Consider the following 26,335-nt stretch of genomic DNA (forward strand, 5'->3'; position numbering starts at 1 on the left):
TTTGAATGTTCAGTATATTATACATGAAAGGCATCTTCCTAAGAAGAAAACTTCTGAAAAAATCCATTAAATATTTAATTTTAAAAGGTATCTTATGTTCATATTTTTAAAACCCTGGGCATCTATAGGTCAATAACATTAATTGCCAAAATATATTTACGCATTAGGAAATGGTATTTTTTAAATCTCCAAAATTTACACCTTTGGGATATTATTAAATTTGTTATAAATTTTATTTCAGGTGTTAGTATGATTCATAAATATGGAAGCAAATATTTCCTGTTTTTATGAAAGCAAATATGAATAACCCGGATAAGAACAAGACTGCTCTAAATAATCCTTATGAAGAGTAACTTTCATACAATGTTATAAAAATTCACTAACAAATGTAAGGATACAGCAAAAAAGAAAAATTTGACTTCATTTTTTTTAATATCCATTTAATGAAATTGTAGGTGCTATTAGCAATTTAGAATGCTTTGAGGAGCCCAAAAGGCAGTTGTTCTCACCATAAGTTATTCACAGAGTGTATTTTTCCTAATTAAGAACAACCTTAAAAGGCAAAATGAAATGCAATTGTTTATAAATGGATTTGTTCTATTTGGAGACTTCTTTAGGGTAGTCAACCTGGACCATTCGGCTAGGTCTAGAAGAGCCTTCACCAAAGAGCTCATATCATCAAAAAGGTCCTCAAAGCACCTTTTAATCCTTCTCCCTCTGTAGTGTGGAAAACTGGACAAGACATTGCTAAGCTTTATACTGCTACTTAAAATTGAATTTGAGTGCAATAACTATAGTCACGATTTCTTACGTTTTCACTCCTTTATGTAATTTAAAATCTGGCTGTGTCTCTTCTTGATTCGCTAGGGACCCTTACAATGCAATTGAAGCCATAGACCCAGAGAAACTGAATGTCTTTCGGACCGTTCGAGAGATAACAGGTAAGTTTTAAAAGTGTGATTGCTGTGCTAGGAACTCTGTGAATGTTAGTGTTTTGTTGAAAATATTACATGATATTGAAATCAACTTATTTTCAAGGCCAATTCTAATTTTAAAAATGCATGCTATTTGAAATGTTATCTGTGCACATTTGGAAAGCCCATGGAATTTATAAAATAAAATATCCTTGAAATTTTTATGTTACTTTTTTTGTTGTCAACTGGTCTTTGAATCCATGTTTTGCTATTTAGTTTTCACAAGTACTGTTGGGCACGGATGACATGGAGCGTTCATTTAGCACATATTTTATTGAGCACCTAATATGTTCAGGGCTGTTATATACTAGCTGATAGGGGATTCACAGACATAAATTGGATATGAATTTATGTCAAAGAATGGCAAATTAAATGAGAAAGGTTAGATATATACATGAATGCATTAGGATGCAATGTAGACAAATGGTGTTATAAGTGTAAAGTAGGAAAGGATTTCCAGAAAAATTAAAGCTGTATTTTTCTCTTTATCTAATTGGACTAAGTATTTTGATTCTAGAAAAGTGTTTCAAATTAAGAATAATTGAAATCTTTTAATATGCATAGTTCTATGATTCCATGTGTCTGAGAAACCTAGATTTTTGGCTCATTAGTTTGATACTCATTATATGGAGTATTGTTGGCCCGGGAATTTTGAGGAAGGCCCTCAATCTTGGAAGAAGAAATAGGAGATAGAATGACTCAAAATAGGAATATTGAGTGTTTTTATTTTTACCTCCTATCTTTCGATACATTTTAACCATATTTCAAGAATAATCAGTATTAAATATGGTTACTAAGACAATGATATTCTGAGTTTTTTGGTTTTGTTTTGTTTTGTTTTGTTTTGTTTTGTTTTGTTGTTTTACTGCCCTTATCTTTTTAGGTTTCTTGAACATACAGTCATGGCCTCCAAACATGACTGACTTCAGTGTTTTTTCTAACCTGGTGACCATTGGTGGAAGAGTACTCTACAGGTGGGTGTATATATGTTCAGAGATACAAGTATTTCATGTTTCAAAAGTAGCATCATGCATACGTATGTCACAGTTTCAGCCTCCTTTATTTTATATTTATTCTACAAATATTGGGTTTCCACTTTTAATTCCAAAGGTAAGCCTAATGATAAGTACCCCGACTGCGCTTTGCAGTATGGAGGATACAAATAAATAAACAAATAAATAAAGTATGCAGAATAAGCAGTTTGAGTTTCAACTCCTTATCACTTAAAACAATTATTAGGGTTTTGTAGGATGGTGTACATAATAGGACCCCATAAAATCAAATGTTTTTATTCCAAGCAGGTGTTATTATAACTAAAAAATGGCATTGGATGACTTGGGACTGGCTTACATGTGTGGGTTACACATGCTGTTTCACCAGAAGGCTCTTGTTCTGTTTCTGGTGCCAGCGTTTGAGCCATGCATCACAGGGCTGATATTTCAGGATTTGGCTCACCAGTCTAAGTGCAATGCAGGTTAAAAGTGGACAGAACAATCAGGGCTCAGAAGGACACTGTTCTAAAAGCCCAATATCAATATTTTTATTCACATAGTAAAAATGAACGAGTTAATATTTATTAAGGCACTGCTTTATTTTATTTCAGATTTCATCTGTATGAGATTCTTATTTATGAACAGTTAAAAGTTGATTTACATAAAAGGATTTAGTTTTTTCTGCTTAAAAAGGAAAGATGCCTTAAATCAATATTATCATCAAATATTCTGTAATAATATTTCACAGAAATATTATTGAATTTTGCTATTAAAACTGGTATATCTGTAAGAGGTTTTACACTATAAAGGGGAAAAGTACTTAATAAAGAAGCATAGTTGAGAGATACAGTCTATTCAAATGCTATATGCAACCAACTTTTATTATCTGTTGAGTCAAATGTTAAAAATCTGTCAAGCATTATTCACACTGTAATAAACAGCACAAGATGAGAGCACAGATTTCAGAGAATGAATTACATCTCAGTTGAATATGCACATACTAAGTATATATATATATATATATATATATATATATATACATACATACATATATATATCAGCTTATTTTCAAGGCAAATATATATATGGATTTTATATATGGATATGGATATAAGAATATATGTATATGTATATACATGTATAATGTATAATATATATATATATACACACACACACACACACACATACACACACACACACACATGCATGGAAAAACTTCTGAGCTGAGTTGACAGCAAAGTATATTTACATTTATAAATAAAACAAAAGGGGACAGCTTTGATCTCCAAAATGTAAAATATTGTTCATTAGTTGATTTAAATGTGGGAAACACATGATTCTTTAGAGAATGGAAAAGGAACTTAATTACAAAATGTGGGCTATGTTAAAACAATTTCCTTGAAATGATAATTTGTTTCCACACTACAGTTGTTACTTAATTTTTAGAGATGCTTTCCCCAGTTGTCCAAGCCTTCTGAGTATTTTTTTTTAACTTTTAGCTTAATTTCATTCTTCTCTTCAATTTTTAATGTCCCTTATCCTTACTTATACATTCTTCAACTATTACAATTACACTTTGGCTTCTGAGGTATAAATTAAAGCTAAATATCTGTGGTCATTCTCTGCAATATTTACCCTCTGAAAGCATATATAAATTTATTAAATGGAGTAGAATTAAGGTCTTACTTTATGTAGATGAACAATCATTCCATAAACATTTATTAATTATTTAGTATTTTTAGTTTTATTTATTTAAGTAATCTCTACACCTAATGTGAGACTCGAACTCACAACCCCAAGATCAAGAGCTGTTTGCTCCTTCAAATGAGCCAGCCAGATGCTCTTAATTATTTGGTTAGGGGATAGTGGGGAAAATAGTGAGCAGATATACTCGTACTAAGTATGTAAATAGATATACAGATATCATTAATATTTATACTTCCAAAAAATGAACATTTTCCTTTTGGGGGTCAAATGATTACTTTTAAAACTTGGTATATAGCATGTAAGTAAATAATGTTCAGGTCACAGTTTATTGATTTAATCTCTTTTTTATGATCTATTTGCATTCTTTTTGGAGTAAGATGTGACATCCTTATTTTACTTCAAGAATGTAAGTCATGGCCAGAAAATATTTATTAATATATACATATAAATACTGTTCTGTTCTCCCCCCTCCCTCTCTTTAGTGGCCTCTCCTTGCTTATCCTCAAACAACAGGGCATCACTTCTCTACAATTCCAGTCCCTGAAGGAAATCAGTGCAGGAAACATCTATATTACTGACAACAGCAACCTATGTTATTATCATACCATTAATTGGACAACACTCTTCAGCACTATCAACCAAAGAATAGTGATCCGGGACAACAGAAAAGCTGAAAACTGTAGTAAGTACATTATTTGGATGTTAAAACAGAAACTTTGAACATTTTCTCCCATTTTATGTTGGACCAAACACTTAAAAATAACTGATACAGGATTGTTTCCCTCTTTTTCTCAACCTTTAAGAAGGGGGGTAGTTAATCAGCATAGGGTGACTTTTTATAATCTATTGAATATTTTTATAACATACTGCGTGCTTCCAAATCTTGCCCAATCGTAAGAACCTTCCTGTGGAGACTTAGATTCAATAGATATAAATGGAACTGGGGCTTTTAAATATTTAACAAGCATCCTGGGTAATTCTTTGGACGTGATCAGTTTGTGGAAATCTGCCCTACTGAATTTTCTGTTTGCTTTTTGGTTTCAGTGAATTTGGTATCATGGGATAACAGACTATTTACTCTTTGGGGGGTGGTGGCAAAAATGCAGATGTGTCCTGAAATGTGTAAAAGAGGCTGTTAAGAAAGTTCATTTCATAAATGCATTTCTGTAGCCAGTTCATTGTTTCTTTTTTACATTTATTTTGCCACTTACTGATTCACTCCATCATTTCTTTGTTACACAGAAGTAAATAATGTTTTCATGGATACATAATGATGCATTCCTATCTTAAACTTTGATATTTCAATGATTAATATTTAATTCTTCTGTGTGTTTCTACTAAGTACTATTTTCTTCTACATCCTACAAGCGCCACTGCTAAGCATGTGTGTCTGCCTTACTTATGATAAATATCAAATAAAAAGACTCAGAATTTAGATGATCTGTTACAAATACATATACTTACTGTGGTCATAATGCATCAGTCCTTTTAAAAATCACAACCCCTGAGAAACGTTTTGCTATTGGATGTTGTCTTATTGGTTTGGTCTGACCATTGGAACAGTCACAAAGGTATATTTATAAGTGAGTGAATAGTAAAGGACATTTTAAAAAAATATGAACTCTTAAGAGGCTTATATATTTCAGTTTACCAAGTTAAATAATGACTTTACTTATGAGTACCCCACCTTGTTTCTGAAAGTGTTTAAGGCAGTTCAGGGTGGCAAAATTCATAAAATATGACATAATTTGTGAGGAATTCACATTTTAGCCGTTTTGGACCCTTAAAAATACTTTTTGCAGAAAAAAACTTATTGCAACCTGAGGTTTTGTTTCTTCTGTTCCACATAAAATCAAGAAATGCAAAATCTTATTATATATCAAAATATGCGTGTTTTTATTGAATAATATTTATCCTTTTATTTAGCCTGCATTCTTTGCATAGTTTTATACCTTTTGATTTGTAACATAAAGCTTGTTTTTTTTCTAATACTTAAGCTTCTTATCCCATATTTTTATATGTGTGTTTGTACATGACCCAGACAAAATAGATTATTCACAGAAGTAAAATAGAATCTTCTTCAACACAAATTTTTAACTATTTCCTTAAGTTAGGATTATAGTTATAGTCTCCTATTTTTCTACTTCATTTAAAAAACAAAATAACATAAAACAGTAGTACTACTAGGAAAACAAGAAAACCTGAACAAAACATAAAAGAATCAGAGAAACACATTCCTCTTTCACCCGTTTAATCATTTTGCAAATCCCACATTTACTTCTTTTTATCTTTCATAAAGCCGAATAAAAAGCAAACGGAAAGAAGAACATGCAAAAAGAAATAAAAATGTAAAAAAAACAAAATAAGGTAAAACATGTAATTATTCCATACTTCTTTAAGACTTCTAAGCTTTTTGAGCAACCAAAAAGTAAATAATAACAATAAATTAAAAATGTAACATGTTTTTTCAATTTTCAGTATTACACTTCTTAGACTGAGTTTATCCTTTTTTCAGACCATGAATGTTTTTTTGTTTGTTTGTTTGTTTTGTTTTTGTTTTGCTTTTTGTTTGGTTTTTTGTTGTTGTTGTTGTTCTGTGCTCTTAGAGTTGACTTTTCAGTTTGGGGAAGAAAGGAAGCAGTTAGAAGAAGCAGTTTTATGGTGCTCTAGTATAAAATTAAGCATTATCTTTTTTTTTTTTTCATTTGTAACATTTTAGAGTAAACAGTTTTGCATGAAATCCTTTGATCACGATTTGAATTTCAGTCTAACAGTACACTGGATCTTGAATTTTCAGAAATGTAATGACCCTATAAACTTGACTTGAGAGGTGATGCTGCTGCTGTTTACCTTGAGCCTACAGTGGTTGCCCATCTGTGATTACAGCCTTTTCATCATCCATAGTACTATTTGCAAATGGGAAAACTTAAATATTTGCTTCATTTTAAATGCACTGCACGTATCGAATTTTTAAGATATTCTCTCTTAATAGGCTTTGCACATACAATATACACGAGCACACACATATTCACCACAAGGTACACACATACATATGCATATGCACACACAACACATACACATGTACACATCCCTAGAATACACACCCATGCATGCATACACAGTCACCATAAAATCCTCTAAATGTGAGCATTGGCTTGGTAACTTAAAAGACAAGGCAGCCTTGATTTTTAACATTGTTTTTGGAGTTCAACATGATTTAAACAGTAATGACAATAAAAGAAAAATTTTACCTCATCTGTAAAGTGTAAAAGTGGCTTGAGCCATCTTACACTTTTAAGTCAAAAATTTCAAAGCAGACTTTCTAGTTTGAAGAGATTGAGATTGAGAGAAACTCTAGGATATGAAAAGCTAGAACATTTTCTGTCTCCTTCATTTGTATGGCTATAGCATGAGCAAAATGACAGTGCTGGTTGGAAGAAGTTTTTGGGTAGGTTAATGAAAGTGTTTGAAGTTTCTTAAAATATCTAAATATAAAATTTAACTCTAAAACGTAAACAGTAAAGAGATTATATTACACTAACCCTTCAAAATCTGAGTTATATTTAAACTCATACACCTTTATTTTAAAAATATTTGTACATATACACTTAATTTTTTTTTCAACGTTTATTTATTTTTGGGACAGAGAGAGACAGAGCATGAACGGGGGAGGGGCAGAGAGAGAGGGAGACACAGAATCGGAAACAGGCTCCAGGCTCTGAGCCATCAGCCCAGAGCCCGACTCGGGGCTCGAACTCACGGACCACGAGATCGTGACCTGGCTGAAGTCGGACGCTTAACCGACTGCGCCACCCAGGCGCCCCAGTACATATACACTTAAACTAAACATAAACAAGAGAAACTAAATTCATAATTAACTTTTCAAAATGAAATTACATTTATTTTCCAATTATCATTGTTAGAACTCCAAACAGTAGAAACATGGAAAAAGAATATGTAATTTTTGTTTATAGATATATAGGTAATGAAGCATATCTCTTCACATAGAAACAGTATCATAACATATAGATTTAAATGGTCTTCAGCCATATGTCTCTGTCTAATATATTATGAGCATCTTCCATGGTGGCGTTCTTATTGTTTTAAAAAGATGCATATAAATACATTTAGCCAATAATTGCCATATTAATGGTCATTTATTTTCTATTTTTTACATTTTTAACACTGCCATAATGTGGATCTTAGTTCATAAAATATTTTGCAAGTACAATTATTTCCTTAGGCTAAATACTTCGAAGTGGGATTCCTGTGTAAATGAGGTAACATATGACAAATTTTGGTGTATTTTTCTACGTCATCTTTCAAAAGTGATAGGTCAGTTTACACTTCTCCTAAACAATGTTTGATAGATAATATTTTCCACTGCTCTTTGTAACACTGGGTATTATCTATGGTTTTAAATTTTGGTGATCTGAAATATGAAAAAGAGGTCTTTTAAATTTATATTTTTTTAGCTGACAGAGCATTTCAATTTTCTTCTTTCGTAAATTAGTCAGTCTGAGTTTTTCTTATTTTCAACTTGGAGTTGGTCTTCTCCCTTTGGATTTGAAAGACCTCATCACAAATTAAGTATATTAAATTTTTATCTCTTGAATGTGTTATGTATAACTTTCCCTCTCTTAGGTAATTTAAAAAAATTGCCTTTTGATAAATATTTTATATTTTTATTTAGTTAAGTGGATAGATTGTTTTTTTTTCATGTTTATGATCCTGGCATTGTCTTTGTCTTTTATTTCTAGTATATTACACACTCTGTTGAAATTTCTAATGCATCTAGAAGTTTTGGTGTAACATGATTTTTTTAAATCCTTAATTGATTAGGATGCTGATGAAACATAATTTATTTTATTTTATTTTTTTAATGTTTATTTATTTTTGAGAGACAGAGAGAGAAAGAGCACGAGTGGGGAAGGGACAGAGAGAGAGAGAGAGACACAGACTCTGAAGCAGGCTCCAGTCTCTGAGCTGTCAGCACAGAGCCTGATGCGGGGCTCGAACCCACAGACTGTGAGATCCTGACCTGAGCCGAAGTCATGCTCAACTGACTGAGCCACCCAGCCACCCCTCAAACATAATTTATTAATAATTCATCTCTCCTTTACTGATCTCAGGTGTCTGCAATATATGTTGTTATTATTTTGGAAAAGTCAGGGGGGAGGGGCAGCTAGAGAGGAGCAGAGGGAGAGAGAGAATCTTAAGCAGGCTCTGACATAGGCTCAATCCCATGACCCTGGGATCATGACCTGAGCCAAAATCAAGGGTCAGATGCTCAAACAACTGAGCCACCCAGGTGCTCCTGCAGTATTCCAGCTAAATGGCAAAACAGTGCCAGGCTCTATCTCTTGATCTGTCTAGTTTAATTTCATCTTTACCACCACCTTGTAAAGTATCATTATCTCTATTTTGCAGATGAATATACAGATGATCAGTAAGTTGAATAATATCCCCACTGTTTTGAGCTATTAAAAATCATATTCAGTATTTGAACCCAGCATTTGTCTAGTTTCAAAATCTATGCTCTACATTTCACCTTGATTTTCCCCCAAACAAAAAGAAATGATGGATTTTCATAAGAAAACCTGAATTACTGAAACATACCCAGTGCAGCATCACATTTAGGAGCACACTCTAGAACCAAATGGCCTGGGTTTTAATCCCAAGAAAACTACTTATTAGATGTTTGGTCTTTGGTAAGCTATTTAACATTTCTGAACCTCAGTTTTATCATTTGGATATGGGGTTAATAATAGTACTGACTTCACTGAATGCCTGGTTCAAAACAAGTGCTATATATATATGCTAACTATTATTATACAATTATATTTTCTTATTAAAATAGATTATATAGTATATAAATACATATAAATACATAGTGTAAAGATGCAATATTTAACTTTTTACTTAATGAAACATTTCTTCTTGGGGAAAAAGAAAGAAAGGAGAAATATCAAGGGCCTCATTTTTTTAAAAAATAAACAATTCACATTATCAAGGTGGTGAGTTTTAAGTGTGCAGGTAGCACATAAACCACTGATAGATATTGAAGAAATGAGAGTTGTCACTAGAAGCCTAGATGTTGAGGAATTTAAAAATGACCTCCTGAGATCTTTAATGGATAAAACATGTCTATGCTTGAGACTCCTCTAAATACTTTCTCTCTTTACTCTTGTAATTAAAACATTTTAAAATCAGCTTTATAAGTAACAGACTTCATGCTTTATAAAAATATCCACAAAATATTAATTTTAGTTTAGTGTTTCAAGAGACAAATATTTGGTGATGAGGAGTAGATTTTTTAGACAAAGAATATAAAAGGAATATAAATTTCTTCATTTATCTATGATTTTTTTTACATTTATCTATGATTTTGGTGTTCCTGAAATGTGATAGTTATAAAATCCTTCTCACTGGACATGCATCTAGAAAAAGGGAATAGTGAAACTATAGTCAATTGCTAATAACTGAATCCTCTGAATGGCAACATGATCCAATTTTATGATGAATCACTGAATGTCCAGAATTTAATCAGGGCAAAGAATTAATGAGTAGGGAATAAAGGGTATTTAACACTGGTGGAGAAAAATACAATGTTTGCTTAACATATTCTTTTGTTTTACTCTGGTGAGAGTGACAATAACTACAAAATGGTAAGCATTTTAGTGTCTATGACATCGTAAGTAGTGTTGACTTTCTATAAAATCACAATCCCGTTGGTATTGTCATCATTATCACCTCTAATACGTTGTATATTATAGAAAAATGAATTTCAATTATAAACTGAGGTTTACCTTGTTTTTTTTTTAATTTTCTTTATTTAGTTTGAGAGGGGGAGGGGCAGCGAGAGAGGGAGAGAGAATCTCAAGCAGGCTCTGTGCTCAGTGCAGAGCCCTACACTGTGAGATCATGACCTGAGATGAAATTAAGTTGGACGCTCAGTCAACTGAGCCACCCAGGTGCCCCGATGTTTACCTTGTTTTAAGAAAATATTCCTAAGATTGCTGATTTTCTTACTTTCTCTCAGTCCCCTATTTTTGTCTTTAATTTGCACACTCCAAGCCCAGCCCATAGTATCTTGGGTAAATGTACGTTTCCCAACAATGGCGACCATGTTAGAGAATTGTGCTATGGGCCTCACTGCCAGTCTTTACTGGGAAATTAGTCAACCTTGCCACACTTTTCAGTAAAACATAGTGCAGTACAAAACTTATAGTACGTAGCCTAGTATATAGTGAAGTCATTGTTCTAAGTAATCAGAAGATAGAAAATCTTAATTGTACTTCTAAGGTTTTCTTCTTTATACTGAAGAAATACATTAATACACTTTGTAAAAAAATGCAAATAGGAGTTTTTTGTTGTATTTGAAATAGCACAGTATCTAATTACTATCAATGCTCTAAAATGTTCTTCGTGTTCTTATTAAAAGGGTAGTAAGCAGTTATAATTTCAGAAGTGTCGCTCCTTCCATTTTGTAAACCAGAAATTCTGGAAGAACTGATGGCCCCTCAACAACAAAAACCAGAATGACTGCAGGCTTCAGTGTTTATCACAAATGGCAACATTTTAACCTGACTCGCTGCTAGATCAGTAGTTGGGGAATTTTAAGGCACCAGCTTTTAACTATTAAAAATGCAGAAGTCTGTATGTCAGTTTCCAGAGATTATTGCTTAGATAAGTGTTGTGGCTTCTATTGTATCTCCCCAAAAGATGTATTAAAGTCCTAATGCCTGTGAACGTGGCCTTATTTGGAGATAAGGTCTTTGTAGATGTAATTAAGATGTAAATTAAAATGCGGTTTGCACAGGAGTGGAGTAGGACCTTAATCCAATATGACCCGAGTCCTTGTAAGAAGAGGAGAGATGCAGAGACAGACACAGGTAGGAGAACGCCACATGCAGACATATACACGCGCTCATAGGGAAAAAATCCAAGTGATGGCAGAAGCTGAGACTGGAGTTACGCAGCTGTATGCCTAGGAACACCAGGGATTGCTAGCAATCGCCGGAAGCTAGGGAAGAGGCAAAGAACAGATTCTCCCTCTGAGCCCCCAAGAAGGAAACAGCCTGTGGACATTTTGATTTTGAAATCTGGAACTGTGGGAGAATAAATTTCTGTTACTTTAACCTGCTCATTTTGTGGCATTTTGTTACACCAGCCCTAGAAAACGAATGCATACAGTGGTTTGAGGCCCAGGATTCTGCATTTTTAACACATACCAGATCATTCTGAGGCAGATGTCTGTGGGAAATCATTTGAGAAACTACTGTCACACCCCCCATCATTCTTCCTATTATTCTATAGTCAGAAATATAATTAAAAACATATAGTCCTGATAATTCATTTCTTCCTATGATGATTTATTTCCGCAAAAAGGATGTACGACAGGAAAATTCACAGTTGAGTAACATGAAACTATATATTTAATAATAGTTTGGGGAGACAAAGATAAAGAATGAACTTTAAAAGGCATCCTATGGTGTTCTTTTTTTTTCCTTTTAGTAAGATAACATAATAAAACAAAGGAATATTTAATATTAGTTTACAAATTAATTGAGTAATTATAGCACAATATATTGTGCTATTAAATTTTATGTATTTAGAGTTTCAACAAAACACTTAGAAATTTATTTTACTCTATTACAGTTAATGTGCCTCCTGAGAGGTACTTTATAATGTGCTCAGTGTTCTAAGAATATTCAAGGACTTTCTAATATTTTGTCACTGTTGTCCCTGCTGCCTGTTATCTTCCCCACTAGAATTTCCTTCCCAGGTGCCATCAAGTCAGAGATATAGTAACTAGAATACTTAAGATTAAACAAAGCTGGGGACACCTAGGTGGCTCAGTCAGTTGGGTGTATGACTTCGGCTCAGGTCATGATCTCACAGCTAGTGAGTTGGAGCCCCACATCGGGCTCTGTGCTGACAGCTCTGAGTCTGGAGCCTGCTTCAGATTCTGTGCCTCCCTTTCTCTCTTCCCCTCCCCCGCTTATGCGCTCTCTCTCTCTCTCTCTCTCTCTCCCTCTCAAAAATAAATAAACGTTAAAAAATTTAAAAAATATTAAACAAAGCTTTGGGTCATGTCTGTTCAACCTATTCAATATGGTGAGTGAGTGGGTATGTCTTATCAATTATTCCCCCATTCCTATCCCTCCTAACTTCTCTAGTTTTAACTCATTCTAACATGTTACAAAGACTACACTCTCATTCCACATATATACCTAATGTTCCCTACTCATAGACGTCACTGCAACACAGTCTTATGATGATCCTCTTCCCAAGAGGACTTCTGACCTCCAGAACTCTAAGGACTAAATTTGTGTTGTTTTAAGTGATTACATTTTGTTATTTATTACAATAGCAAAAAGAAACTAATCCAGTGCTCTTTTAATGGCAAAAACCCAACTCAAATTATTTTAGGCAAAAGAAGAGAGCATATTATATGGAAACCAAAGAAACCAGGTCCAGTTATATTAGACAAAATAGAATTTAAGTAAAAAATGTAACAAAAGACAATGATGGTCATTATGTAGTAAAAGAGGGGTGAATTCACCTAGGGGATATAACAATTATAAATATATATGCAACCAACAACAGAGCATCTGAACAGATCTGAAGGGAGCAATCACTAACAATACAATCATGGCAGGGGACTTTAATGCCCCACTTTCAGTGATCATCCATACACAAACTAAGGACTTGAACTACAAGGAAATAAGGAAACACTGGACTTGAGCTACACTTTAGACCTACTGGACCTAAAAGACATATACAGAACATTCCATCCAATAGCAGCAGAATATATATCATTCCAAGCACACATGAAATATCCTCCAGGATATATCACATTTCAGGTGACAAAACAAGTCTTAGCAAATTTTAAAAGATTGTAGTCATGCCAGTTATCTTTTCTGACCATAATGGTATATAACTAGGAATCAGTAACAGGAGGAAAACTAGAAAATCTGCAAATATGTAGAAATTAAACAACACACTACTTAACAACCAATTGGTCCTTAAATGAAGTTAAAAGATAAATCAATATCTTAAACAAAAATGGAAACACACCATACCAAACTAATGTGATGCAGCTTAACAAGTCCTAAGAGAGAAGTTTATAGCAATACTTGCATTTTAAAAGAAAGGAGAAGAAAGATCTCAAATAAACAACTTAATTTTATACCACAAGAATTAAAAAAGACAAGAAAAAAAGAAGTCCAAAGTTGGCAGAAGGAAGGATATAAAGGATCAGAACTGAAATAAATGAAATATAGAATGGAAAAACAATAGAAAGGATTAATGAAATGAACAGTGTTTTTTTTTTTTAAAAAGATAAACAAAAATTGGCAGACTTTCAGCTACACTTACCAGGGTAAAAAGAGAGAGGACCCAGATAATATTAGAAATGAAAGAGGAGACATTACAACTGATACCACAGAAATACAAAGGATTATTAAAAGATTACAATGAGCAATTATATGGCAACAAGGTAGACAACCTAGAAAAAATGGACTAATTAATAAAAACATACAAGTTTGAATTATGTTTTGAAAAAACAGGTAATCTTAACAGATAAGTAAGGAGATTGATCCAGTAATTAAAAACTTCCCATCATAGAAAAGCCCAGTTTTATTTATTATTTTCTAGTTTTATTGGTGAATTCTACCAAACATCTAGAGAAGAATTAATACCAATCCTTCTCAAACTCTTCCAAAAAAATTGTGGAGGAGGGCACACTCCCAAATTCATTTTACAAGGACAGCATTGTTTCGATACGAAAGCCAGATAAGGACACTGTAAGAAAAGAAAATTACAAACTGATATCCTTGAATAAACATGGATTCAAACATTCTTAATAAAATATTGTAACACTGAATTTAGGGGCACCTGGGTAGCTCAGTGGGTTAAACGTCCGACTTCAGCTTGGGTCATGATCTCACAGTTCCTGAGTTTGAGCCCCTAGTCGGGCTCCATGCTGATAGCTTAGAGCCTGGAATCTGCCTCAGATTCTGTGTCTCCGTTTCTCTGTCCTTCCCAGGCTCACACTCTGTCTGTCTCTCTCTCTCTCAAAAATAAACATTAAAAAAAATTTTTTTAAGAAAACTGAACTTAATAGCACAGTTGAATAATCATTCATAATGATCAAGTGGAATTATCCCTGGGATGCAAGGATGGTTCAGAATATACAGATCAATATAATGATATACCATACTAATAGAATGAAAGACAAAAATCATCATCATCTCAAGAGATGAATAAAAAGCATTTGACAAAATTCAACATTTTTTCATGAAAAAAAGCTCTCAACAAATTAGATATAGAATAAATAGAAGAAACACATCTCAACATAACAAAGACTGAGTATGCAAAAGCCACAGCTTAGGAATACTTGGGAATAAATTTGATGAAGGAAGTAAAATATCTATACATCAAAGACTACATAATATTGATCAAAGAAATTGAAAATGCAAATAAATGGAATGATAACCCACATTCATGGATTGGAAGAGTTAATATTGTTAAAATGTCCACAGTACCCAAAGTCATATATAAAGGCAATACACTCTCTATCAAAATCCCAATGGCATTTTTCACAGAAATAGAAAAAAAATCCTAAAATTCCTATAGAACTGCGAAAGATTCTGAAAAGCCAAGTCAATTTTATGAAAGAACAAAGGTAGAGGCTTCATGGCTCCTGATTTAAACTATATTACAAAGCTATAGTAATTGAAACAGTGTGGTACTGGTACAAAAACGTATACATAGACTAATGAAGCAGAATCCAGAGCTCTAAATTAACCCATACATATATAGTAAATTAATATTTTATAAAGGAGCCAACAATATTGAATGCAGGAAGAAATAGTCTCTTTAATAAATGATGTTTGGAAAGCTGAATGTTCACATGCAAAATAATGGAATAGGATGCCTATCTCATACCACTTACAAAAATTAACTAAAAATGGGTTAAGGACTTAAACATAAGACCTGAAAACATAATGCTCCTAGAAGAAAACATAAGCAGTAGTAAGCTCCTTAACATTGGTCTTGGCAATGATTTTATGACTATAACACCAAAAGTAGAAGCAACAAAAGCAAAAGTAAACACGTGGGATTACATCAAACTAAAAAGTTCCTGCAGAGCAAAAGAAAAATCAATAAAAAGAAAAGGCAACCTTAAAATGGGAGAAAACATTTACAGATCATTATATCTGATAAGGTGTTTATACAAAAATTATGTAAGAAACCCATACAACTCAACAGAAAGTTGCAAACTTTTCCTGTTTAAAATTGGGCAGAGGAATGAAGAGAAGTTTCTCCAAAAAAGACATGCATATGGCCAACAAGAACATGAAAACAGGCGTTCAACATCACTAATCATCATGGAAATGCAGATGGAAACCACACCTCACACATGTTAAAATAAGAGAAATTACTAGAAGTGATGGTGAGGATGTGGAGGAAAGGAAAATCTTGTATAGCAGGAATATAAGTTGGAGTGGCTACTATGGAAAACAGTGTAGAGGTTTCTCAAAAACTTAAAAAGAGAACTACCATATGATTCAGCAATCCCATTTTTAGGGATGTATCCAAAAAATATCAAATCAAGATCTCAAAAAGATATCTGCATGCCTATGTCCACTGCAGCATTATTCAGCCATAAAAAATAATGAAGTCTTACTATTTGCAATGATGTGGATGGACCCAAAGAGTATTATGCTAGGAAAAACAAGTCAGAGAAAGACAAATACCATATGATTTCACTCATTTGTGGAATTTAAGAAACAAAACAAATGAACATAGTGGGGGAGGAGAGGCAAACCAAGAAACAGACTCTTCACTATAGATAAAAAGCTGGAGGGGAGGTGGTAAGGGTTGGGTTAAATAGATGGTAGGGATTAAGGAAGGCATTTGTTGTGATGAGCACCGGGTGTTGTATGTAAGTGATGAATCACTAAATTCTACATCTGAAACTAACATTACACTGTATGTTAACAAATTGGTTTTTAAATAAAAATTTGGAGAAGGAAAAAAAAAATAAGATCCTTACTCTGCTGTTTAAAACCTTCCAACAGCTTCCCATAACTCTTTGGACAAAGCAGAAAATCTTGTAAATGACCTGTAAATCCTATATAATCTGGCTCTTGTATACCTCGACTATCTCACCAGGTACCACTTTCCCACTCACTGCCCATGTCCAGCCTTTTCTCTATAATCACTAATCTTATTCCCTGCTCAGTCTCTCTTGGCTAGAGTTGTGATTCCCAAATTCCCCCAGCCCTCTTTGCTTTAATTGTTCCTATTTATCCTTCTCATCTCAGTTTGTTATTCCTCCTTATGTGGGTAGACCTAATGCGATTTACTGATTAGGTTAAGACAAGTGCTATATTCTCTCAGTGCATTCTTCCTCTTTCTCTCTCTCTCTCTGTCTCTCAGTGATTATTTATCCCATGCTTGTCTTCTCAACTAGACTGTAAGCTGTAGATAAGAGAATATGTATTTTATTTCATGTTTTCATCATATCCTTATTTGTTAGCAGTGTCTAGCATAAAGTTAAGTAGTTTCTCAACAAATATTTTTAGAAGTAACACATGAATATACTTGTATGTTTTCATATTTCTCTTAAGTGTATTTATTGAGGGCTTAATTTAGCTAAGTAATCCTGCATTAAATACTCTGCTAATATGAGGTCTATTCTTCATCACAACCCTGAAAGGGAGATATTATCATTCATTTTTTCAGGTGAGTAACATGTAAATAATTGCCTGAGGCTACATGGCTAGTCATAGAATAAGGATTTGAATCTATACTGCTCTGATCACAAAACTGAGCTACTACAACTAAATCATGTATTTTAGCCTTAAAAAAAAAAAAGGCTAGTGGTATCTGTTCAAATATATTCCAAATAAAACCTATCCCTCTATATACAGTAAGTAATACAAGCAGCATGGATGGTTTTGTATAATGAAAGAAAAAATATTTTTTCTGCATTTGTGCCTGTAGACAGGTATTCTATTTCAATATTTTGAGCTAGTCCATTTACTTGAACACATGCAGCACAGCAGCAAGAACCATTATTTAAGCTTGCATCTATTTTAATGAAAGCAAGTTCAATACTCTATATAAAGGTTGAAATACTAAGCACATTATTATCTCTCCACATTTTTAACAGACAGATAACAATTCAGATGAGATAAAGAAAAATCTATTTTACAGCTTCCAGAGAAAACACAGAGTAAGTTAAAGGTTGCCTAATCACTACATTCCTAAAGTTTCCTTTAGTGAGGCTTGTAATGGCCTTTTGAACTGTAAGCCATTGAATAGGCCTTCTACTCCTTCCCCATGTGACTATCACTCTGGGAGGTCAGAGAACTGTTGAATTCTGGGTGCTAATCGAAAGTTCTTTTCTCTGAAGAATTTCAAAGAAGAAGCTTCCTTGGCCTTTTGTTCTATGCTGTGTGAAGACACTTCTCTTGGTTTCACTCTGGAGAAAATGATCAACACAGCCTTCAGTACCATCATCTAGTGGTTTGGAAAAAAATGAGAAGAAAGTAATTGTTTTCTGTTTATTCTCACTTTCCTCCAATAGATAGCTTAGTGTTTTCCTGGTCTAAAACTGTTCTGAAATTGAGGATCTAAAAATTCAGAGTAAGGGAGGCATTAAGCAGTTGAAAAGAAGGTAGGGGCTTGGGTGAAGCTAAAATTCTCCTGTCCATATAATTCAAAGCATGCAATAGAAAATCAAAGAAGGCAGCTTTTATCCTTCCCAATATTAAAGAGTCCATCTCTCTTGGTAGGGGAAAGGAGAAAGGACAAGAGTGTGAGGCTTTGAAACCTGAAAAAAATGAGTAAGAATTGGTGAAATAGACCAAAGGGTGATAGGATATCATGAAATTGGCAGTAACCAGGGGGTACTAATGACTTTGTCAACATTCTAATGGAAGAAATTGAAAATGCATTTGAGAGACTTAGAAGTTGGCAAATTTGAAGCCTTGATTTTATTTCCTATAAGGATTTCAAAGTGATGAAAGCAGAGAGCCAGATTCATAACATTGCAATGTGATTTTGTCTGTACTCTGCTTGTATTTACAAGTTGCTTTATTAATGTAACTTTTTTTCCACTTTTGGGGATTTATTCAAATGCAAATGTGTATTAGAAGTGTATATAAATGTATACATGTTGCAGAGTGTGAAACTCTATTAATAACTTAAAATGGCTGAATGATTATAAAAATGGGTATTATAACTTTATATTGGTTGATACCATAGATCTTTGGCTTCTTTCTAACTCTATGAAATAGAATTTGATCTCACACATTTATGTTCAGTCAGCTTAACTGAACCAATTTTTAATCTCCTTACATCTGTAAGTTAGTACAAATCACATATACATGTAAGTAATCAGTGATATGAAACCTATGTAAAGATTCCATTTCAATTGACTTTTCTTTTGTATGGTGAGAGAACCCTCTTTCCCTGCATTATAAATAAATAAGAAAGAAGGAACTGTTGCTATTAGTTTAAAATCAATATAGCAGATAAAGTGTCAGCCTTTCCCAAGTAGAACATAAAACCATTCAAGTTTTGAAGAGTCCCCACACGATATGAAGAAAAAAAAATGGTTACAATATATGTTGTTTAATTTAATAAATCTAAGATGTGGAGAAAACTGTAATTAAGCAAAGTCCACAAATTTTATGAGTTACTTACAATAATAATATATTTGAGAAGAGGGACAATCTTAGCTACATAGGAAAGCAGTCTATTCAGTCTCTGTTCTTTCAGACTATCTTTAAAAATTACATTTATATATTATTTAGGATTATAACTATAAAGTAAATAAATTAAAACAGGATAGAAGGAGGTATACTTTTTTTTTAGTTTACTTATTTATTTTGAGGCGGGGGGGGGGGGCTTTCATGCATGAGCAGGGGAGGGGCAGAGACAGAAGGAGAGAGAAAATCCCAAGCAGGCTTCACACCATCAGCATGGAGCCCTAGGCAGGGCTTGTTCGCATGAACCATGAGATCATGACCTCAGACGAAATTAAGAGTCAGATGTTCAACTGACTGAGCCACCCGGGCACATCAAAGGAGATATACTTTTTAATAAAGTTTTGTGGGTGCTTAGAAGCTGTTTGGGGGAATTTTGGGGAAATATTCTATGAAAACTTTTGTCTCTAAACAAGAAACAGCAAGTGATCCTATGTTGCATTTTTTAATGTAAATATAGGATGTCCTTTTCTGGCCAAGACATAATAGCAGGGATCAGATTTACTCTCCCTCATGAAACAACAAGAAGAACAAAATGTATGAAATGACAATTGGCAAGAGAGTAGATATTAGATAATGAAGGAGAGTGATTCCTAAGAGTGCAGAAACAAATGAAGTGAGCCTGGCGATGGCTCTGACCAACTACTTTGAGAGAATTTTTAGACCACAGCATAGTCAGGAGGAACCCAGAAGAGTCCCAGAGACTGCTTGAGTTGAGGGGGCAGAGCTGAGATTCCAGGGAGACCAAGGCAGCTGGAGTACAGAGACAGAGTGCCAGAGAGAGAGCAGCACCAAGGGAAAACCACACTGCAAGAAACATCAACAGAAGTCCTTTGGTAGGAGTAAACAATACCAGATGAAAATATGGTTCTACATATGGGATAAAGAGCCCTACATGGATACATATATAGAATCTTTGTTTTATTATTTAATTCTCTTAAAAGAGCAATCTAATGTTTAGACTAAAATAATGAGCATGTGGTGAATAGCATGTAGAAAAGTAAAATGTATGATGGTCGTTCAAAGCTTAGTAATGGTGAAATGGATATATCCTATCTTAGGGTTCTTAGAACATACATTAAGTACTAGAAAATACTGAAATAGTGGTAGAATATAATGAAAATAGACCGCAGTAAATTAAAGATGTGTACTAGGATTTCTGCTTCTGGTAAGATGAATAAGATGTACCTTTGCCTATTCCCTTTGCTAAGTACAACTGAAAACCTTGGACATTATATATAAAAGAAATGTAAGATTTTGATACTTGGGGAGAAGAAGGAAGACATATTTGGCAACTTGGAATCCAAGAAAGAGCACAGATATGAGGCCCCTAGGTTTTCTTTTTGTCTCCTACCTCCCAGATTTGGAGGCAAAGAAACTGAAAACTCAGAAACACTACCAAAAAAGCTGAAATGAAATCCTGTTCTCTCTCTCCAAAGCACCAGGAAAGGGGCATACTAGCTGTATCAGAAATCTTTTAGGCAACAACTACTCTACTCTAGCCAAACACCACAGAAAGAAACCATGGCCCAACTTCACCCATGGAAAGGAATGAGAAGTGTGGGCTTCTACCCTCACAAGACTAAAACAAGGTGCCCCAACCTCCCTGGCATCTGGTGTCACAGAAGGTGGGGTATGGAGCTGGGACTTTCATCCCTACTTGGGTAAAGAGAACAAGGCAGGACTGCATTGAAACCCCTAGTCTGACACTTGTAGCCTGAGGCAGTTTAGCCTGAGTCTCTGCCCACCTGTAAAATGAGTAATTATTTCTACTTTGCACTGATGATTTTTAAGATTAGGATACATATGTGAACAAAGAGTACCAACAAACAAACAAACAAACAAACAAACAAACAAAAGAAATAAATGAAAGAAAGAAAAAGAAAGGCAGAAGGACAGAAAGAAAGAAAACTACAAACCAATGTGTTTCTCAGGAATATAGAAGCAAAAATCCTTAGCAAAGTAGAGCAAATAGTATTCAACAATTCAACGATACATAAATTAATTATACAGCATAACTATACAGGGCTTATTCCAGGGATTCAAGGCTTATTCAATATAGAAAATCAAACAGTATGATATATATTAATAGGCTACAGAAGAAAAATCACATGACCATATTAATGAATATAGAAAAAGCATTTGAAAAATTATTAAGAGAAAATATTGGGACCTATGGCTAGACAGAGAATTTAGAGTTGTCACAAAAAGCACAATCTATAAAAGGGAAAATTGATAAATTAGATTTTAAAGTTAAAATAATTGCTCTGAAAGAGATCTTATTGAGAGGACCAAAGTGCAAGCTGCAGATTGAGAGAAATTATTTTTAACTCAGATGCAGAGAGAAAGAAAGAGAAAAGTTAGATGATATATAGATATAGGTTAGCTGATAGAATATATAATGAACTGTCAACATTCAACAATGAAAGTATGTAATTAAAATGGACAAAGACAAAGATACATTTTACTGAAGAGGATATATGGATAGCAAATAAGTGCATGAAAAGATGTCAATATTATTATCCATTTTATGGAAATTAAAATTAAAGCCAAAATGAGATATCCATATACACCTATCAGAATGGCTAGAGCTATTTTAGTGACAAAACCAAATGCTAGAGAATATAGCAGAAATGAGATCATTCCTAGGCTCCTGGTGAGAATGTAAAATGGTTCAACCACCTAGAAAACAGTTCAGCCGTTTCTCAAAAACAACAACAAATGTTAACTAAAATGCCCAATTTTAGTTCATATGACCCAGCAATTATACCACTGAGCATTTATTCCAGACAAATGAAAATTTATATTTACATAAAAACTGATAAGCAAATGTTTATAGCAGCTTTACAGCGCAACATTAGGGATCATTGTGTGATGGAAATCTTCTGTATCTATACTATATCAATGTCAATATGCTCTTTGTGTTATTGAACTACAGTTCTGTAAGATTTCACTATTAGGGAAAGTTGAGTAAAGGGAATATGGATCTCCCTGTATCACTACTGACAACTGCACATGAATTTATAGTTATCTAAAAATAAAAACCCAATCAGGAGAATTTCTGTATAGATGAAGCAGCCTTATATTGGAAAAAGATGCTATCTAGGATTTCATAGCTAGAGAGGAGAAATCAATGCCTCGCTTCAAAATATCAAAGGACAGTCTGACTCTCTTGTTAGGGGCTAGCACAGCTGGTGACTTAAAGTTGAAGCCAGTGCTCATTGACTGTTCTGAAAATCCAAGGATCCATAAGAATTATGCTAAATCTACTCATCTATGCTCTCTAAATGGAACAACAAAGCCTGGATGACAGCACATAGTGTTTTTAACAAACGGTGCGGGAAATATTGGATATCTATATGCAAAAAATGAATAGAACTTTAGTACTTGTGATGGTGAATTTTATGTGTCAAATTGACTGGATCGTGGGGCTAAACATTATTTCTGGGTGTGTCTGTGAGGGTGTTTTTGGACAAAATTAGCATCTGAATTTGAAGACTGAATGGATCTACTGCAAAATAGATAGGCATTATCCAGTCCACTAGAGGTCTGGATAGAACATAAAGACAGACGGGAACATTCACTCTCTAAGTGTGACTTCTGAGCTAGGATATTGGTGTTCTCCTGCCCTTAGATGGCACTTAAACCATCTGTGCTCCTAGTTTGCAGGCCTTTGGATTGAAACTGGAATTATGCTATAGGCTTTCCTGGCCCTTCTGCTTGCAGGGGGCAAATGGAGGGACTTTTTAGCCTCCCGAACTGTGTAAGACAATTCCTTACGACAAATCGTATATATCCTATTTGTTTTGTTTCTCTGGAGAGCCTCGACTAATACAGCACCATACAAACTAACTCAAGATGGATCATACACCTGAATGTAAAATCAATACCATAAAACTTCTAAAAGAAACCATCATAGAAAAACTTTGCTACCTCCAATTAGACAAAGATTTTTTAGACATGATACCCAAAGCACAATTTATAAAAGGATAAATTGATAAATTTGTTTGCTAATTAAAAACTTCTAATTTTCAGAAGACAGTGAATATGTAAAGAACTCTTAATACTAGGTAGTATGAAAACAATCAATCCAATACAAAATGAGAAGATTCAGTAGCTCTTATCCAAACAAGATATATGGACAGCGAATAAGCACCTTAAAAGATGCTCAGTGTCTTTAATCATTTTGGAAAAGCAAATCAAAACTTTAATGAGGGGCACGTGGATGGCTCAGTCGGTTAAGTGTCGAACTCTTGATTTCAGCTCAGGTCGTAACCTCATGGTTGGTGAGTTCAAGCCTCACTTGCGTTCTGCTCTCTGACAGTGTGAAGTGCACTTGGGATTCTCTGTTTCCCTTTCTCTCTGACCCTCCCCTCTTCACTATCTCTCTGTCTCAAAATAAATTTTTAAAAAATTTAAAAAAACTTTAAAAAAATAAAAAAAACAAAACCATGAGATATCACTACAGACCTATTAGGAAGGCTAAAATTAAACAGACTGACCAACCAAACAGTGGCAAAAATGTGGGGAAACTTTAATTTTTGAGTTCAGTTTACTGCTATTGGGAATGTAAGATAGTACTACTTTGAGAAACAATTTGATCATTTCTTAACAAGTTAATCTTACACTTACCGTATTATCCAGCCATTTTACTCCTAGGTGTTTAGTGAAGGGAAGTGAAAATATATGCCTATACAAAGATTTGTACATGATGTTTATAGTAACTTAATTTTAGTAGCACAAAATTGGAAACAGTCTAATGTGTAGCAATAGGTGAATGGTTTATTTAACAAATGCTGTATATACATACAATGGAATATATTCAGTGAGGAAAATAAAGGAAAATTGATACACACAGCAACATGGATGAATTTCAAATTGGGCTATTTTGTTTCAGTGTGTTAAAACTAGTTAGCATCATGGATGCTGGCAATTCACTTTCTCAAGCATATGTTAGAGAAGGTAACTTTCACAGATATGTTTCCTGCTTATATTATACTCACATATTCAATTCTATCCCAACCCACCTCACAAATTCTCTTGTCATGACAATTTGCATCCCGTAATAATTAAACCTGGTAAATAATGGGAAGATAAGGATGTTTTTGATTTTTTTAAATCTTCTTGGAAATTCTTAATATTTTATGAAAACACAGAGTTGTGTTTCAGATGCCACAAATCAACTTTTCAGACACTCAGAATAACATTTGAAGTCTCTATAGGCCCTTCTTATTCAAAACCTAGTATCCATTAACTAAAATTATGTTATTCTATATAAGTAATAATATACTGAATAAATGTTACTGAATATAAAGGGAAACAGAGATGGCAAACTTAAGTAGAAATTAATTAATTAGTTTATTTATTTATTTTTTATGTTTATTTATTTTTGAGAGAGAGAGAGAGAGAGAGAGAGAGAGAGAGAGAGAGAGAGCGCACCAGCTGGGGAGGGGCAGAGAGAGATAGAGACACAGAATCTAAAGCAGACTCTGGGCTCTGAGCTGTCAGCACAGAGTGGTAAACTTAAGTAGCAATTTTAAAAAGCCCAAATTTTCTTTGGCACCTTTCTCCCCAATATACAGAGATAAAACTAAATTTTAGTTCGTTATTACTTTATTCTCTTATACCTCCTCATGAATGACTACTGTGATTTGTTTCATATATTTGCAAAATGTTTTCCTCACATGTGCCACTTTGGCTAAATAGCAAGGCAAGCAGAGGCCTGTAAAAAACTTGTATTTTATTTCCATTTCTTTCTCCCCTCTTATCTTCCAGATATTCTTCTTTTTCTTTCTCTTTTTAAATTTTGTTTTGTTTTGTTTTGTTTTAAAACAAAGATGATTTGTTCTATATCTTCATGAAGTTCTCATATGGAATTGAAGAAATTTTTGGTGTCATAGTGGAGCAAAGGTTTGGGTTGAGAAAGGTGGTCTGTTCCTTACCTTAATTGGAAGATTAATTTCTTTCATGCTTCCTCCCTAGAATTTTGATGTAGACAATTGATATTTGGTTATTCTCATGAGAAATGTAGTGGTTATATATATATAGGCACTGATGGGGTTTCTGCAATATGGAAGAAGGTGACAGTAGGGTGGGTCATGGTGACTGACTGGGTAGGCAGACAGAGTTATCTGCCACAGATCTCTTTCAATCCCACTTCTTCAGAAACAGCATTACTTAGGAAGAGTCATATTAAAATGGTAAGTTTTGACACAGCGTTCTGTTTTGTTTCTTGAATTTGGTGTGCTTTTTAGCTGCTGCAGGAATGGTGTGCAACCATCTGTGTTCAAGTGATGGCTGCTGGGGACCTGGCCCAGACCAATGTCTGTCCTGCCGTCGCTTCAGCAGAGGAAGGAGCTGCATAGAGTCTTGTAACCTCTATGATGGGTAAGGCATCTTACAATGTTGCCTTTACCTCATAAGTTTGACTACTGAGTGTTTCAGATTTTAAAATGATAAGAAAATGGTAAAATTGCAGAATGTGTGAGCTGGCCAAGATTTTTCAGGGGAGTTCTTGTTGCATAAAGGTGACAACAATAGAATTGTTTTAAGGGAAAGACTTTTATCTGAAATAAGTCCAAATATGTATCAACTATTATACACACTTTAAAAAAGTCTACCAAAATAGATCATTCTTAGTAAGTTATAGCAGTTTGTACTTAAGCAAAATTGAAAAATATATTCTTATTTTCCTTATGAAGGAGACTATTACAAGTAATCTTTCAGATGTTCCAATAATCTTTTTTTCACATGCTTTCCTATTAATTTTCATCTGGAATACTATATACCTTTTGATTTTTTTTCCATCCAAGTTCTGTGTCTATTTGTGTATTAGAAACAATACATGTTTCTGCGTCTCTGACAACTGCTTAAC

General features: G+C 33.8%; 1 protein-coding gene across 1 annotated transcript in view; it reads left to right on the forward strand.

The window, feature by feature from the left end:
• Window positions 1-26,335, forward strand: part of ERBB4 (erb-b2 receptor tyrosine kinase 4) — a 1,149,310-nt gene that overhangs the window by 846,127 nt on the left and 276,848 nt on the right. Inside the window, exons 10-13 of the mRNA XM_047868778.1 lie at window positions 868-941; window positions 1,858-1,948; window positions 4,156-4,355; window positions 25,716-25,848. Coding sequence (XP_047724734.1) covers window positions 868-941; window positions 1,858-1,948; window positions 4,156-4,355; window positions 25,716-25,848 — 498 coding nt within the window. The remainder of the gene's footprint in view (window positions 1-867; window positions 942-1,857; window positions 1,949-4,155; window positions 4,356-25,715; window positions 25,849-26,335) is intronic.

The sequence above is a fragment of the Prionailurus viverrinus genome, chromosome C1 (assembly GCF_022837055.1).
Source record: "Prionailurus viverrinus isolate Anna chromosome C1, UM_Priviv_1.0, whole genome shotgun sequence".
NCBI lineage: Eukaryota > Metazoa > Chordata > Mammalia > Carnivora > Felidae > Prionailurus > Prionailurus viverrinus.